Source organism: Capricornis sumatraensis, chromosome 20 (assembly GCF_032405125.1).
Source record: "Capricornis sumatraensis isolate serow.1 chromosome 20, serow.2, whole genome shotgun sequence".
Classification (NCBI taxonomy): Eukaryota; Metazoa; Chordata; class Mammalia; order Artiodactyla; family Bovidae; genus Capricornis; species Capricornis sumatraensis.
The window spans coordinates 27,756,344-27,773,291 of NC_091088.1; the positions used below are offsets into that span (position 1 = coordinate 27,756,344).

Below are 16,948 nucleotides of genomic sequence, written 5' to 3' on the forward strand. Positions count from 1 at the left end.
GTTGTATACTTGTAACATATTATACATCAACCATATCTCAATAAAAACAGAGAGAACTAAAAAGGAGTTCTGGAGTTAAAAAGTATAATTACTGAAATGAAAAAATTCAATAGAGGGGTTTAGTAGGAGATATGAATTGGCAGAAGAGTCAATGAACTTGAAGACTAATCAATAGAAAATGAAACAAAAGAAAAATGAACAAAGCCTCAGAGATCTGTAGGACACCATTAAACATATGAACATATGTGTAACAGGAACCTAAGAAGTGGAAGAAAGGGCAGAAAAAAATAACTGAAGAAATAAGGGCAGAAAACTCCCCAAATCTGATACCTAACAGTACTCTATACATAAAGAAGCTCAACAAATTATAAGCAGAAAAGCACAAAGGGATCTGCAACTAAACATATCAGAGTGGAACTGTTGAACGCCCTCCCCACCCCCCACAAAAAAGAAAGAAAATCTTGAAAATTGTATTATGTATTAGGGAATCATAAAAAGATTAACAGATGATTTCTCATTAGAAACAATGAATGCCAGAATCAACTGTCCAATAGACTCTAAGTGCTTAAATAAACTAAACCTGACAACTAAGAATATGATATCCAGCAAGACTATCCTTCAGAAAATAAAAGCTATATATAAAGACATTGCCAGATAACAATGCTTAAGTGAATTCACTGCCAGTAGACCTGACTCACAAGGCAAATTAGAAGAATTTCTTCAGGCTAATAGGAAGTTATACCAGATGGTAACTCATATCAGTATGAAGAAACAGAGGTGAATAAAGGTAACTACATAGGTAATTAGAAAAAGTATAAATATGGTTTTCCCTCATTTCTTAACTGATTAAAAAAACAACTGCATAATTATAAAATTATTATCTTGAGGATTTATAATATATAAAGATAAAAAATACATGAAATAATAACACAAAAGATGGAGAGGAAATAGAGCTATTTGGAGTAAGAAATTGACACCAGACAGTAACTCAAACCCAAATGAAGATATAAATACCAGAGATGCTAAATACATAAGTTAATATAAAAGTTTCCTATAATTACATATTTTCTCCCTTCTCTTATAGGCCATAAAGTTATATAAAGCAATAACTAACATTGTACTTTTGGGTTTATAACACATATAGGTATACCATGTGTATATATATATATATGTATATATATATATATATATATACACACACACACACATATATGACAACAGTATCACAAAGGAAGGGGGAGGGAATGGAATTATATTGGGGTAGATTTTTCTAAATTTCAGTGAAAGTTATTAGCATTAAGTTTAAGTGCATTGTGTCACGTTGAGGTGCATATTGTAATTCTTAGAATAACTATTAAGAAAATAACTACAAAAATATAATATTGTGGGTCCAAACTTTAAGATTATCTTAGAAGGCTAGAAAGATTAGTTACAAATAGATCATATGAATAACACTGAGGACTAATTTAGGTTGTTTTTTTTTTAAACAATTTCATGGATTCAAGAAATAGGCTTACCTGAAATACATCTGTCATGTGCCAATGAAATCAGAGGCACATTGACTTTTCCTATGTAAATATTCTCCTGGGTATCACTATCATCAAATACATAAAAACTCAGAGACTCTGACTTTAGGTATCGATCCAAATCCATATTCATTGGCACTGGGAAACACATATGATCATCAAACTGTGGATCATTGCTACTGGGAATGATGGCTGTGTCATGGTCTGCAAAATCAAAAAACTTGTACACAACATATGGGTGTGGCTGAAGGTGGCTTGCTCGGGACTGCAGGTGGTTGCAACTTCTTACTGTAATATGAAGTTCATTTAAGTTGCCATCTGTGGAATCAGTAGAACTGAGCTGAGCAGTTTTGGGTGCTTGATGACTTAACTGGAAAAACATACATATTTATATTACAGTAGTAATACAATGAAAAGTAAACAGCAGCTGCCAACCCCCAAACACAATAACTTTGTAAAAGGACCAAAAGACTGCAGATTTTCACTTCATAGTGAATTTCTCAGTAAAAGACTCTTGACACTTACTCAAAACCAATATTCTCTAGAACCTGTGTATAGATGCTGTTAGCTAGCAGCAACTATAAAAGAGTGAACATACATGTAGAGATTGCTGTTAAAACAAACAAACAAAAATAAATAAAGCCAAGAAAATAGTCTGATGTTTTTTAATTCTATTTAATGCTTAACAAGTAAAGTGAGCAGATAGGTTCAAAGATAAATGTTCCCTAGTTTACAATTTTATTAACAGCTAATGCTTCAACTATTCCAGTTATTCTGATCATATCTCATTCTTAAGTGAGAACTAATGAACTTGATGGTACCCACCCAGACAGACAATTTTGTTATATTTGGGTTGGCCCTCATCCTGAACCAATGGGATTTGGGGATGCAGATACCTGAGGCCAAGCAACAAGGGAACAGAGTGAGAGATAAACTTTGGAGGGGTAAAATCTTGGATTGGAGGGACTTTTCAGAAGACAGATGAGCAAAGGAAGTTATCAGGCAGAGTTGGAAGCGACTCTATGGCCCTCTATGGAACTATTACTCAGGCAATTGGTGCACAAGTACTCTAGCGAACAACTGCCTTGACGAAATGCTAAGCCTTTCGTAGCCGATGTGATCTGGGACAAAACAATGCAGTGTTGCAGTGTCAGAGAACTCTCCACCTCCCATGCAGGGACCCCTCTTTCACTGTATTTTTGAATCTGGGTTGAACATCTGGAATTTTTGATTCTAGAGAAGCTTATAAGAGAAAGAAAACAGAATTGAAGTCATAATCTCCTTAGTGGAGACATCCGGTGGTATGCTAAGTCACTTCAGTAGTGTCTGACTCTGTGCGACCCTATAGACGGTAGCCTACCAGGCTTCCCTGTCCCTGGGATTCTCCAGGCAAGAACACTGGTGTGGGTGGCCATTTCCTTCTCCAGTGCATGAAAGTGAAAGGGAAGTCGCTCAGTCAGGTCCGACTCTTCGTGACCCCATGGACTGCAGCCTACCAGGCTCCTCCGCCCATGGGATTTTCCAGGCAAGAGTACTGGAGTGGGGTGCCAATCTGAGAAGGGAATCACAGTACTGCTTTCCCAGGGCTACTTTGCATCTGGCTATAGAGGGACTGAGTGGAATGATTTACAAAGTACCCCTTCTGCTTCTCCCCTCAACCCTACCCACAAAAGCTGAAGTTCCACCACTAAATGGTTCATTCAAATCATAAACTGGAAGTCTAAAACTCTTCAAATTACAAAAATTAATAAATCATGTGGTTTCACTATTTCTAATTCCCTTTTTCATAATGGCATTTCCCAAGGTGTGCTCTGAAGAGCATTAATCCAGAAAGATGATCGCTGGGACATAGGTGCCATTCTTTAAGTTTGGGAATCAATGTTATATTATCATGGTTCTTTGAATTGAAAGCTATAAAAACTGATTTCACCAAGCAAATACAATGAAAAGAGACTTTAATATAAGAGCATGCATAGTCACTCAGTTATGTCTGATTCTTTTGCAACCCCATGGACTGTAGCCCGCCAGGCTCCTCTGTCCATGGAAGTTTCCTGGGAGGAATACTGGAGTGGGTTGCCATTTCCTTCTCCAGGGGATCTTCCGGACCCAGGGACTGAATCCACATCTCTAACATCTGCTGCATGGGCAGGTGGCTTCTTTACCACTGCTCTACCTTGGGAGCCTTTAATATAAGGCTATGGGGCTATCTCACAGAACTGTGTAGCAGAAATGTGGTTGTGTCTTAGGAAGGGAATGGGACTGGAAAACTATAGGAATTTACTTTCCATCTAGTTCTTCATTTTTCTCTGTATGCTTGCTCATTATTCTCTTTCTAGATACATTTTCTTTCCTTTGCAGTTTAACATGGTGGCAGATGGCTGCCCTATAGCTCCCAGCTTCCCACATTTCAGCCATGGAGAGTCTTACTCTCTCTTGATCTCAGAAAGCAGAATCTGATTGGCTCAGTTGGAGGCAGGCGGCTATTACTAAATCATTAATTATAATTGGGTGGAGTGGGAGAGAGCAGGATCATCAAATGTAAAGCTGGCCACTGGGGGCCCAGCCCCATGGATTGGAAGAGAAGGCAGTTCCAAGTGAAAAAAGAGAATTGTGCCTTGAATAGACATTCCAAAATATTTCTACTATATTCTATCCCTTTGTTACTTAAGTGTATACTTCATGCTTCCTCTTGAGATTCGAGTTATACTCAAATCTCAAAAGAAGCCCTAAAGTCAAGGGTCTTATTTAACTTTGCTCAATTCAGTCTTTCCTGCATTTATTGGATCATGGAATTCTTCTGGAAATAAGACTGTTAAGACTTCATGAAACACAGTTTGGAAAATGCTACTCTGAGGAATTGCTTTTAAACCTCTAATTCTCAGTAAAAGAATATTCATTTTATATTTTACTTTGCATTTCAGAAAGCTACAAGTTTCTGAAACAGCTCGGAAGAAGTTGGAAATGGTTGGAAAAAAAGAATAACTGAAACTCCAAGAACAGCTATTCATTTCCTTAACAGCAGAAATTGTAATGAAAGTTACAACTGATGTGTAATATTAGCACTGCAATTCTATTTTTCAAAAGTGTCCTGAATAGCACAAGGGAGTTCCTTTGGGGTGACAGATCAATTTTATATCTTGATTGTGGTGGTTGATACATGATTATATACAAATGATAAAACTGCATTGAACTCTGCTTCTTCCTACATAAACATACACACACACACATACACAAATAACAGTGTACATGCATACACACATAAGTGCATGTAAAAACTTAGAAAATCTGAATAAAGTCTGTAGCCTAGTTAACAGTGCTCGCCTAGTTAATCGTACTGTACCATAATAGTACTGTACCAATGTCAATTTCCTGGCTTTGATACTATACTATAGTTACATAAAATATTACAACTGGGAGAAGCAGGGTGAAAGCTACACGGGACCTCTGTACATTTTTGCTACTTCCTGTTAAGTCTATGATTATTTTGACATAAAAAGTTTAAAAAAAAAAAAGCCACTTGATGGCTGTGAAAGAAAGTGATTTCAGTTTAAAGCATGGTAATATAAAGAAATACTATAAAATTTCCGTGTCATAATAGGGTTGTAAAGTCAAACAAGCTTACCCATTGTATTTGCTCTGGCCCCTTAAAATTTGATGTTATGTATCCCAAAGCCTTTGCCCGTTCTCGATAAAGCCGAATCGCTTGATCCATGGGAACTCTTAATCGGAACCAGTATTCCACTGTGCCAAAATTGGAGATGTCTCCTTTAGTTCCTACAAACCGATACATAATTCACTGTTAAAGTGGCCCCATAAATCAAAATATATACCAGTAAAACAAACATCAATGGTATTAGGCATTAAAACTATAAATTTTATACTGAATAAAATAATATATGACTTGCACAGATGGTGTGTGACTGGTAAATAACAGAGAAAAAGAGAATAAATTACTTCTGCAAGTATGAGTTTCACTATGTATTAAATATTATTAAAAAACTATGTTTGAGGTAGTCTAATTCACACTATTTCAATCCTTCTAACATGAAAAAAGATTTTTTTCTGATGCTATTTTTTTTAAACAAGCTGCACTCAATGTAGTCTGATAGATACAATACGAAACCTCAAAACTATGAATGTGATATTCCACATTATAATTCAAATTTCAAGAAATCTTTGGCACCTTCCTAATTTTTCTACTGTACCATAAGTACAGGGGAAAATACCATCAGTTCAGTTCAGTTCAGTCACTCAGTCATGTCCGACTCTTTGACCCCATGAATCACAGCATGCCAGGCCTCCCTGTGCATCACTAACTCCCGGAGTTCCCTCAGACTCACGTCCATTGAGTCTGTGATGCCATCCAGCCATCTCATCCTTGGTCGTCCCCTTCTCCTCCTGCCCTCAATCCCTCCCAGCATCAGAGTCTTTTCCAATGAGTCAACTCTTCGCATGAGGTGGCCAAAGTACGGGAGTTTCAGCTTTAGCATCATTCCTTCCAAAGAAATCCCAGGACTGATCTTCAAAATGGACTGGTTGGATCTCCTTGCAGTCCAAGGGACTCTCAAGAGTCTTCTCCAACACCACAGTTCAAAAGCATCAATTCTTTGGCGCTCAGCCTTCTTCACAGTCCAACTCTCACATCCATACATGACCACAGGAAAAACCATAGCCTTGACTAGACGGACCTTAGTCAGCAAAGTATGGTTGGTCATAACTTTTCTTCCAAGGAGTAAGTCTTTTAATTTCATGGCTGCAATCACCATCTGCAGTGATTTTGGTGCCCCAAAAAATAAAGTCTGACACTGTTTCCACTGTTTCCCCATCTATTTCCCATGAAGTGATGGGACCAGATGCCATGATCTTTGTTCTCTGAATGTTGAGCTTTAAACTTTAAGCCAACTTTTTCACTCTCCACTTTCACTTTCATCAAGAGGCTTTTTAGTTCCTCTTCACTTTCTGCCATAAGGGTGGTGTCATCTGCATATCTGAGGTTATTGATATTTCTCCCGGCAATCTTGATTCCAGCTTGTGTTTCTTCCAGTCCAGTGTTTCTCATGATGTACTCCGCATATAAGTTAAATAAGCAGGGTGACAATATACAGCCTTGACATACTCCTTTTCCTATTTGGAACCAGTCTGTTGTTCCATGTCCAGTTCTAACTGTTGCTTCCTGACCTTCAGGGAGTCCCCATGAAACCCTTTTAATGTTTTAGAAGATACCATACTTTATTATGCGGTAGTTTGAACATTCTTTGGCATTGCCTGTCTTTGGGACTGGAATGAAAACTGACCTTTTCCAGTCCTGTGGCCACTGCTGAGTTTTCCAAATGTGCTGGCATGTTGAGTGTAGCACTTTTACAGCATCATCTTTCAGGATTTGAATTAGCTCAGCTGGAATTCCATCACCTCCACTAGCTTTGTTCGTAGTGATGCTTTCTAAGGCCCACTTCACTTCACATTCCAACACCATACCTATTGCCAAATCTATACTGTACGTAATACACCTTTGCATGTCTGCCCTGCACATCTTTAGTCCTTCTCACAACTCTGCGGCTCTTTATCTCTCTTCCTCTGTGACGACTTCCTCTATGGCTCCCAGGAGACTGGAGAGCTTCCTGCTTCCTTTGCAGGAATTGAGGACTATGTCCCCATTAGGGCACTGACTGCTTTGGCAACTGTCACTTCACCAGTTTACTTCTCTATGACACTAAGTTTTTGAGGGCAGGATTTTTTGAACCATGTGAATATATTATCTATTCAATCAATAAAATAAAACCCCTCCCTAGAACCTAAGTCAGCTTCTTTCTTTCTTGAGAAGGCTTCTTTGTTTGGCCTCTAGGATCTCTTGGTTTATCTCTTGGTTATACTTGGTTTCTCTCTTGGTTTATACTCTTGGTTTATCTCCCTTTTCACCGGTGACTCCTTAGTTGCCTTTTGGTGGCTCTTCCTCTTCCTCTTGAATGCTAAATTTTAGTTTCCCAACGCTCAATCTTTGGTCCATTTCTCTTCTTTATGTACAGTTACTCTGTGAAATTATCTGGATCTAAGGCTTAAAATATATTCTGTATGCTAATGAATCCCACTTTTATATTTCTATCCCTGACCATCAGACTATTATATCCAACTGCTCATGTGACATTTCCACTTGGCTGTCTAATAGGCAGGTCAATCTTGTTCAGACACTATTCTTAAGTTTTCTTCCTCAAATCTGTTCCTCTCCCCAATCTATTTCAACAAATGGCTTCATCATTCTTCTAGCTGTTCACACCAAAATTCTTACCTTGCCTGTTTCTCTTGTTTCTCTACATTCAGCTGATGAACAAGTTTTTAAAGAAGAGTTAACCTACACTGAATATGACTATGTCTTATCACTACTTTCATTGTCATTACCTTAATCCAAGCCACCATCCTCTTTCCACAGATTAATGCAATCACCTGAAAATGGTCCTATTTCCCCTCTTGGCCTGTATAGACTATTCCTGCCACAGCACCCAGCATGGTTCTTCCAATATCTATGTGTTTTGGACTTCCCTGGTGGTGTGGTGGATAAGAACCCACCTGCCAATGCACAGGACATGGATTTGATCCCTGCTCTGGGAAGATTCCACGTGCTGTGGAGCAACTAAGCCCAAGTATCATAACTACTGAGGCTGTGAGCTGCAACTACTGAGCCCGAGTGCTGTAATTACTGAAGCCTGTGAGCCTGTGCTCCGCAGCAAGAAAAGCCGCCTGCAACTACAGAGTAGCCCCAACTTGCTGCAACTAGAGAAAGCCAGTGTGCAGCAATGAAGACCCAGCACAGCCAAACAAACAAACACAAAGAAAACCTACGTGTGATCTCGTAACTCACCTTCTCAAAACTATCCAATGACTTGCATCAGTCAGAGAAATAAAAAGTCCAAACATGACCCACAAAGCTCTACAGCATGATCGGATCCCTGCCTACTGCTTTACTGTCATCTCTGCTCTCGTCACAGGCCTCCTCAATGTTCCTCTAATCGGTCGGGTTTGTTTTCCCTCAGGCCTTTGTGCTTGCTGTTCCCTCTGCCTGAAACAATCTTCCCCTGGGTGCTGACATGCAGCTTTCTTGTTAAAAAATGTTTCTAAAAGTATTTATTTGGCCGTGGGTCCTAGGTGCAGCACAGGCGCTCTCTAGTTGCAGTGCATGGGCTTAGCTGCCCCATGGCTGATACGGACCTTTATTCAGGTCTCTCTATCAGTGTCATCCTGTAGGGAAGTCCTTATCTCAACAAGCAACCTTCCATCTCTCTCTTTAGCCTCTTGCTTCGATCATCTTTCATATCTAAGGATAGGTGTATAGTTTTACAGCCCATCTTCCCCTCTAGAAGGTAAGCTACAGGAGGGCAGGGGCTTCATCTGTCTTATTTATTACTGATCACAGTATTCCCAGTGCTCTTTAACAGTGATAATGATACGCTCTTTAAAAAATATTTGATCAACATACTATAATTAATGTTTAATCAAACAGATATCAACATGGTAAATAAACATTTGTACTAAGAAGCTTTAAAAAATTAACAGCCATTGTACTGACATTATCAATGACATTTAAGAGTGCAATCAACAGTGGGCAGCTGAATCAGAGAACAGTGTCCTTACCCTAAAGGCACCTTGAATCTGTGAGAGCAGATACTAATGTGAAATGCCTTATTAATATAGAAACCAATCAGGAATTCAAACAGCCAAAGTCTGTAAGACTGTACTCACCAACCAAACTTGCTGTGCAAAATATTCGACCACTTTTTTCTAGAATTTCATGGAATCTCAACTGACAAGCTGCGATTGTTTCATAATCTGTGCTGTAAGCTTGATGGACCTCAAGAGTGACAGTACTTTTCTGAATGTATTGTAAGAATAAGTCATTAACATGAACGAGGTATTGAGAAGTAAAGTTATATTCTGGGTGAAGGCCCCGTACTATGGGAGTTGTCTGTAGTTCAAAATCATAGAAAGCGTAGGTACAGAAGGTGACAGGCTCTTTATCCCCAGATGCCTGTAAAACTTCGGAAGAAAAGGTTACTTTGTTGATATGGATTTCAAATAGATTTTCCCCTCGTTCTAAGTGAATGGTTTCATCAAATTCATCAACTGAGTCATCCGGCATGATTTCTGGCTTAAATTTGTACTGCTTGGTGCCATAGGCAATATCCTTTAGTTGGGCTGTAAGAGAAGACACACAATTTAGAGGTTTTAAGGTGTTGATATATAAAGACACAAAGATCAATATGAAGTGGTGGGAAATCTGAGGGCTTGCAGTGTATAGCCCCAATCAAATTCTACAGCTACACTGTTTTTCTGTAACTGATACTGTGTTTTAAAGAAATCTATCATTTATTTTGACATCATTTAGTTAAAAAATTACAACTTAAGTGGTGATACAGGATATACCAGGAAAAAGGAGAAAGAAAAAAAAAAAGGCCTTTGAATGAATAACTGAGGTAAATATTTAGATTCCACTTGCTCCTTTGGTTTGGCTCTATTATCTTCTCTCCTTTAAAATAAATTTCTCTTCCCACTACTACCTTCTTGTCAGTTTATCCAAATATATATTTTTCTACTTTTGGGGATGATGGATATGTTTATTATCTTGATTATGGTGATAGTTTCACAGGTGTATATATATATGCCAAACTCCCAAATTGTGCACTTTAAATATGTGCAATTTAAAGTATGTTCATCCAAAGAAATAAACATTTTTAAAAGTTGTGGTATGGTCAGAAACTTAAATATTGATTAGAAATTTTATGATAGTAAATAATTATTGTTTATTTTTAGGTATAAATTGTTATTTTTTAAGACCTCAGTTAGATGCATCCTGAAATATTTATTGATGAAATGATATGGTATCTGAGATTTGTTTCAAAAGGATATGGGTAAGATGGAAGGGAATTGGGGATACAGATGAAAAAAGATTGGCTATGAATTGATTGGCTATGTGTTAAGTACATCAGAGTTTACCATATAATTATTTCCACTCATATATGTTTGAACTTTCCCATAAAGAATCAAATTTTTTAAAATAATAAAAGCATTATTCTGGGAAAAAAAAAGTATGTTCATTATAATTCTATAAAGTTGCTCTTAAAATATATATATATCTTTCTAGATTAGAACATTCCCTCACATCATATACAAAAATAAACTCAAAATGGTTTAAAGATATAAGTGTAAAACCGGAAACCATGAAACTCCCAGAAGAGAACACAGGCAGAACATTCTTTGACATAAGTTATAGCAATATGTCTTCTGGATCTGCCTCCCAAGGCAAAAGAAATAAAAGCAAAACTAAATAAACTGGATCTAATTAAACTTAAAAGCTTTTGGACAGTAAAGGAAACTACTGACAAAACAAAAAGATAATCTACTGACTGCAGGAAAATATTTACAAATGATGTGACCTACAATGGGCTAACACCTCAAATATATAATATGAAAAAATGAAACCCAATATGAAAAAAACTCAAAAAACTTCATTAAAAATGGCAAAAGACCTGAATAGATAATTCACCAAAGAAGACATACAGATGGCTGACAGGCACATGAAAAGATGCTCAACATTGCCAATTATTAGAGAAATGCAAGTGAAAACCACAATGAGATATCACCTCACACCTGTCAGAATGGCTATGAAAAAGTGTACAAATAAATGCTGGTGAGGGTGTGGAGAAAAGGGAACACTTGTATGCTGTTGGTGGGAATATAAACTAGTACAGCCACTATGGTAAGGAGTGTGGAAGTTCCTCAAAAAACTAAATAAAAACTACCATATAATCCAGCAATTCCATTCCTGGATACATATCCAGAAAAAACAAAAACACTATTGAAAAAGATAATACATGCACCCCAATGTTCATGTTGTTGTTCAGTTGCTAAGTTGTGTCTGACTCCTTGCAACCCCATGGACTGTAGCACACCAGGCTCCCCTGTCCTTTACTATCTCCCTGAGTTTGCTCAAATTCATGTCCACTGAGTTGGTAATGCTATCTAACCATCTCATCCTCTGCTGTCCCGTTCTCCTTCTGTCTTCAATCTTTCCCAGCACGAGGGATGAGGGTTTTTTCCAGTGAGTTGGCTCTTTCCATCAGGTGGCCAAAGTACTGAAGCTTCAGCATCAGTCCTTCCAATGAATATTCACGGTTAATTTCCTTCCTGATTGACTGGTTTGAGCTCCTTGCAGTCCAAGGGACTGTCAAGAGTCTTCTCCAACATCACCATTTGAAAGCATTGACTTTTTGATGCTCAGTCTTCTTTATCGTCCAAATCTCATCTCACATTCATACATGACTACTGGAAAAACCGTAGCTTTGACTATACAGACCTTTGTTGGCAAAGTGATGTCTCTGCTTTTTAATACACTTTCTAGGTTTGTCATAGCTTTCCTTCTGAGGAGCAAGTGTCTTAATTTCATGGCTGTAGTCACAGTGATTTCGGAGCCCAAGAAAGTAAGATCTATCACTGCTTCCACTTTTCTCCCTTCTATCTACCACCATGAAGTGATGGGATCAGATGCCACGATCTTAGTTTTTCTGGATGTTGAGTTTTAAGCCAGCTTTTTCACTCTCCTCTTTTACCCTCAACAAGAGGCTCTTTAGCTCCTCTTTTCTTTCTGCCATTAGAATGTTATCATCTTCTTAACTGAGGTTGTTGATATTTCTCCTGACAATCTTGATTCTAGCTTGTGATTCATCCAGCCTGGCATTTCACATGATGTACTCTGTATATATGGACTTCCCTGGTGGCTCAGATGGTAAAGTGTCTGTCTACAATGTGAGAGACCTGGGTTCAATCCCTGGGTTGGGAAGATTCCCTGGAGAAGGAAATGGCAACCCACTCCAGTACTCTTGCCTTGAAAATCCCATGGACAGAGGAGCTTGGTGCAGGCTACTATCCATGGGGTCGCAAAGAGTCAGGCACGACTGAGCGACTTCACTTTCCTTTTCACTTTCACTCTGTATATAAGTTAAATAAGCAGGGTGACAATATACAGCCTTGATGTACTCCTTTTCCAATTTTGAACCAGTCTGTTGTTCCATGTCCAGTTCTAATTGTAGCTTCTTGACTTGCAAACAGGTTTCTCAGGAGGCAGGTAAGGTGGTTAGGTATCCCCATCTCTTTAAGAATTTTCCACAGTTTGTTGTGATCCACAAAAAGGCTTTAGCATAGTCAAAGAAGCAGAAGTGGATGGTCTTCTGGAATTCCTTTGTTTTCTTTGTGATTCAATGAATGCTCATAGTAGCACTATTTACAACAGGCAAGACCTGGAGGCACCTAAGTGCCCATCAACAGATGAACAGATAAAGAAGATGTGGTATATATATGTATATACCCACACACACATATATAATACACACACACACATACCTAATGGAATATTACTCAGCCATAAAAAGAATGAAATTCTGATATTTGCAGCAATGTAGATGGACCTAGAGAATATTATACTTAGTGAAATAAATCAGAGAAAGACAAATAGTATATGATATCACTTATACATGGAACCTAAAAATGATACAAATTAATATATATGTAAAGCAGAAGCAGACTTCACAGATATAGGAAAAAGCTTGTGGTTACCAAAGGGGAGAAGGAAGTGGAGGGACAAACTAGGGAGTATGGGATTAACAGATACAGACTACTATGTATAAAATAGATAGGCAACAAGGGTATATTGTATAGCACAGTGAATTATAGCCATTATCTCATAATATCTTATAATGAAGTATAATCTACAAAAATACTGAATCATTACGTGGTACATCTGAAACTAATATATTGCAAATCAACTATATTTCAATAAAAAAACAAAAGATATGTCTCTTTCTGAATACATGTTTTCCTCTAGGTTACATCCAAACTTCTGAAAAGAGTAATGTCTACTTGTGTCTCCTATTCCTCATGCAACAGACACTCTTCCATCTCTTGCGAAAAGCATCTGCTTTACTTTTCTTGTGAAACTAGTCCAGAAAAAGTCACCAATAATCAACTGATTTCTAGAGTGAGTGGACTTTGGTCCTGTGTTACTTTGGGATTGGAATGAAAACTGACCTTTTCCAGCCCTGTGGCCACTGCTGAGTTACTTGATTTCCTTGCTTAATTGACAATGAAGACCACATCCTCTTCTGTGAACTTTTGTGGGATTCCATGTCGTCATCTGCCCTGCTTCTCCTCCTACCACTCTTATTCTTTAAGGGTTTCAATAAAAGGGTTTCTGCTAGTTTGCTTGGAGAAGGCAATGGCACCCCACTCCAGTACTCTTGCCTGGAAAATCCCTCAGATGGAGGAGCCTGTGGGCTGTAGTCCATGGGGTTGCAAAGAGTCGGGCATGACTGAGCGACTTAACTTTCACTTTCATGCATTGGAGAAGGAAATGGCAACCCACCCCAGTGTTCTTGCCTGGAGAATCCCAGGGACGGGGGAGCCTGGTGGGCTGCTGTCTATGGGGTCACACAGAGTCGGACACGACTGAAGCGACTTGGCGGTGGCAGCAGCAGCAGCAGCAGCAGCTGCTGGTTTGCTAGGCTTCTGTTTTTATTCATTTTTTAGTCTATGTTTCATGAGTAATTGTATCCCTGTTTATTTTTTAATTAATTAAATTGAAATATAGTTGACTTACAATCTCGTGCTAATTTCTGCTGTATAGCAAAGTGACTCAGGTAAACACATATATACATTCCTTTTCTCTACACTTTATCCCAGGAGACTGGATACAGTTCCTTGTGCTATACAGTAGGACCTCGTTGGTTTTCCACTCTAAATGTAATAGTTTGCATCTACGAACCCCAACCTCTTGGTCCACCATTCTCCCCCCTCCTCTCCCCACTGGCCACCGCAAGTCTATTCTCTACATCTGTGATTCTGTTTCTGTTTTGTAGATAGGTTTGTTTGCGTCATATTTTAGATTTCACATATAAGTGACACTGCATGGTGTTTGTCTTGATCTTTCTGACCTAGTTCACTTAGTATGATAATCTCTAGCTGTATCCAGCATGCTGCGAAAGGCATTCTTTTGTCCATTTATGACTGGGCAGTACACCATTGTATCTATGCACTGCATCTTCTCTATCCGCTCCTCTGCTGATGGACATTTAGGTGGTTTCCATGGTTTGGCTACTGTGAACAGTAATACTGTGAGCATAGGGGTGCATATATCTTTTTGAATCATAATTCAGTCTGTGTTTATGCCCAGGCGTGGGACTGCTGGATCATATGGTGATTCTGTTTTTAGTTTCCTGAGGAACCTTCATACTGTTTTCCATAGTGGATGCACCAACTTATAATTCCCACCAATAGTGTGGGAGGATTCCTTTTTCTCTACACCCTCTCCAATATTTGTTATTTGTAGACTTAAAAAAATTTTTTTTTTATTTATCTGGCTGCATGAGGTCTTAGTTGTGGCATGCAGATCTTCAGCTGCAGCATGTGGGATCTAGTTCCTTGACCAGGGATTGAATTTGAGCCCCTGCATTGGGAGCACAGAGTCTTAACCACTGGACCAGGGAAGCCCTGTTGTTTGTAGACTTTCGGATGATGGCTCTTTTGACTGGTGTGAGGTGGTACCTCATTATAGTTTTTATTTGCATCTTTCTATTAATTAGTAATCCCATCCCCTTTTATAACTTGTTACTATCAATATACTGAAGACTCAATTTTTTAATTGAGATTTTTTTCCTAAATAACAGACTCACACATTAAGTGGCTTGCTGAGCCCTCTGTCTAGATACTCTCTAGGCACATCAAACTTAATACACTGAAAGGAGAATGACTCATCATATTCTCTTCTAGTTATTTCTGGACTTTGAATTCCAAGTGAATGTTGTTAGCCTACATCCAGGTGCCTAAGCTGGATACCATGGAGTCACCCTAGGTTGCTCTTTGTCTTTGGGCTCCCCACATCTGTAGGGCCACTGCTATTCAAAAATATTCCTTAAGTCTTTAGCAAATCTGTCCCTGTCTTCTCCATCTCCATTGATGCTACCTTACTTACACCCAGAGTGCTTATTACCTAGATTATTAATGGAGCCCAACTTCTTCATTCCTTCACATTTTACTCATTCTTCCCAATACCTATAGCATAGTCTCCAAAATGTGGTTTTGTGTACTACTTCCTACCGGAAGATTCCTTGGTGCTTCTCTGGGTTAATAAGGTTCAAACTCATTCAGGTGGCAAACACAGCCTTCAGCATTTGGTTTTTTCCAGTTTTATTTCCAGGTTTTCCTCCTTTACCAATCCTGAGTTCCAAACTGATGAAATCATATGCAGTTTCTCAAATCAATGGTGGTGCTTCACATTTAGGGCATTTTTACCTGCCTCATCTACTGCCTGGAACGCCTTTCACTGCTTTTATTAGTGGTGAATTCTGTCCTTACTAAAGACTCCCACTGTGTAGAGTCATCCCTGAATCTTCAGATATAAACAGGCATTCTCTCCTTAATGTTTCCTAGGTAGCTTTTTCACTTTCCTAACTTCACACTCTTCACAGTAAAGTGTGTCTACTTACTTGTTGACATCTTGCTAGTTTGAGCTTTCTTCCTATTTGTATTCTCACTGCCTAGCACTTTGGATATGTTAGGAACATGAGCATGTTTATGGAATTAATCAAAGAATTTAGGAAACAAATAAAATATATTGCTAAAGACTTAGTGACACTTGAAAGGAATGAAAATCTCAAACTATATGACCTTCCTGTTATTCATGAAAATTTCATTAAGCAAATTTTTATTGAGTACTACTTGAAATAAAAGGTACACGTGCTCTTTGACTTTCAGAAACCCTGTTCAGTCAGATAGATTATTTATTGAATTCTTCTACTTAGAGCAGTGGTTCTCAGAGAGTGGTCTGGGAACCCTTGAGGGTTCCTGAGGCTGTTCTGGAGGTCTGTGAGGTTAAAACTATTTTTAAAATAATACTAAGATGTTATTTGCCTTTCTCATTCTTATTCTCTTACAAATATATAATAGGGTTTCCCAGAATCTACAGGATGTGTGATATCATAACCGATTGACTGCAGAAGCAGATATAAAAACCCAGCTGTTTTCTATTAAGACAGACACTAAAAAGACTTGCAAAAATGTTAAACAATTTAAAAAGTTTAAAACGGTGTCACTCGTCTCACTGTTTTCTTGATATGAAAAATGCAGCTTTTAAAAAATAAATACTGTAATTTATGTTAAATATGTAATGGGTTTATTATTATTATTTTAGCATGACAAATATTTTTAAAATTCTCATTTTTAATTTCTAATATGATAAATATCTTAAGTATAACCCATATAAACTCATGCCTTTTGGATTCTCAGTGATCTTTAAGAGTGCAAAATTACTGTTGGCATAGATCACCGAGTTTTAGTGCTGCATGGCAGAGAACATGAAAGAGAGACGAAGTATTTATCACTGGAGA

The 16,948-nt window shown here is 38.2% G+C and overlaps 1 protein-coding gene across 2 annotated transcripts in view; it reads right to left on the reverse strand.

Moving 5' to 3' along the window:
• RPGRIP1L (RPGRIP1 like) overlaps positions 1-16,948 on the reverse strand; it is a 94,539-nt gene that overhangs the window by 39,539 nt on the left and 38,052 nt on the right. For both annotated transcript variants that reach the window (XM_068992477.1, XM_068992476.1), the window contains exons 14-16: positions 9,258-9,710; positions 5,149-5,300; positions 1,518-1,896 (exon numbers count right to left, since the gene is read on the reverse strand). In XM_068992477.1, coding sequence (XP_068848578.1) covers positions 1,518-1,896; positions 5,149-5,300; positions 9,258-9,710 — 984 coding nt within the window. The remainder of the gene's footprint in view (positions 1-1,517; positions 1,897-5,148; positions 5,301-9,257; positions 9,711-16,948) is intronic.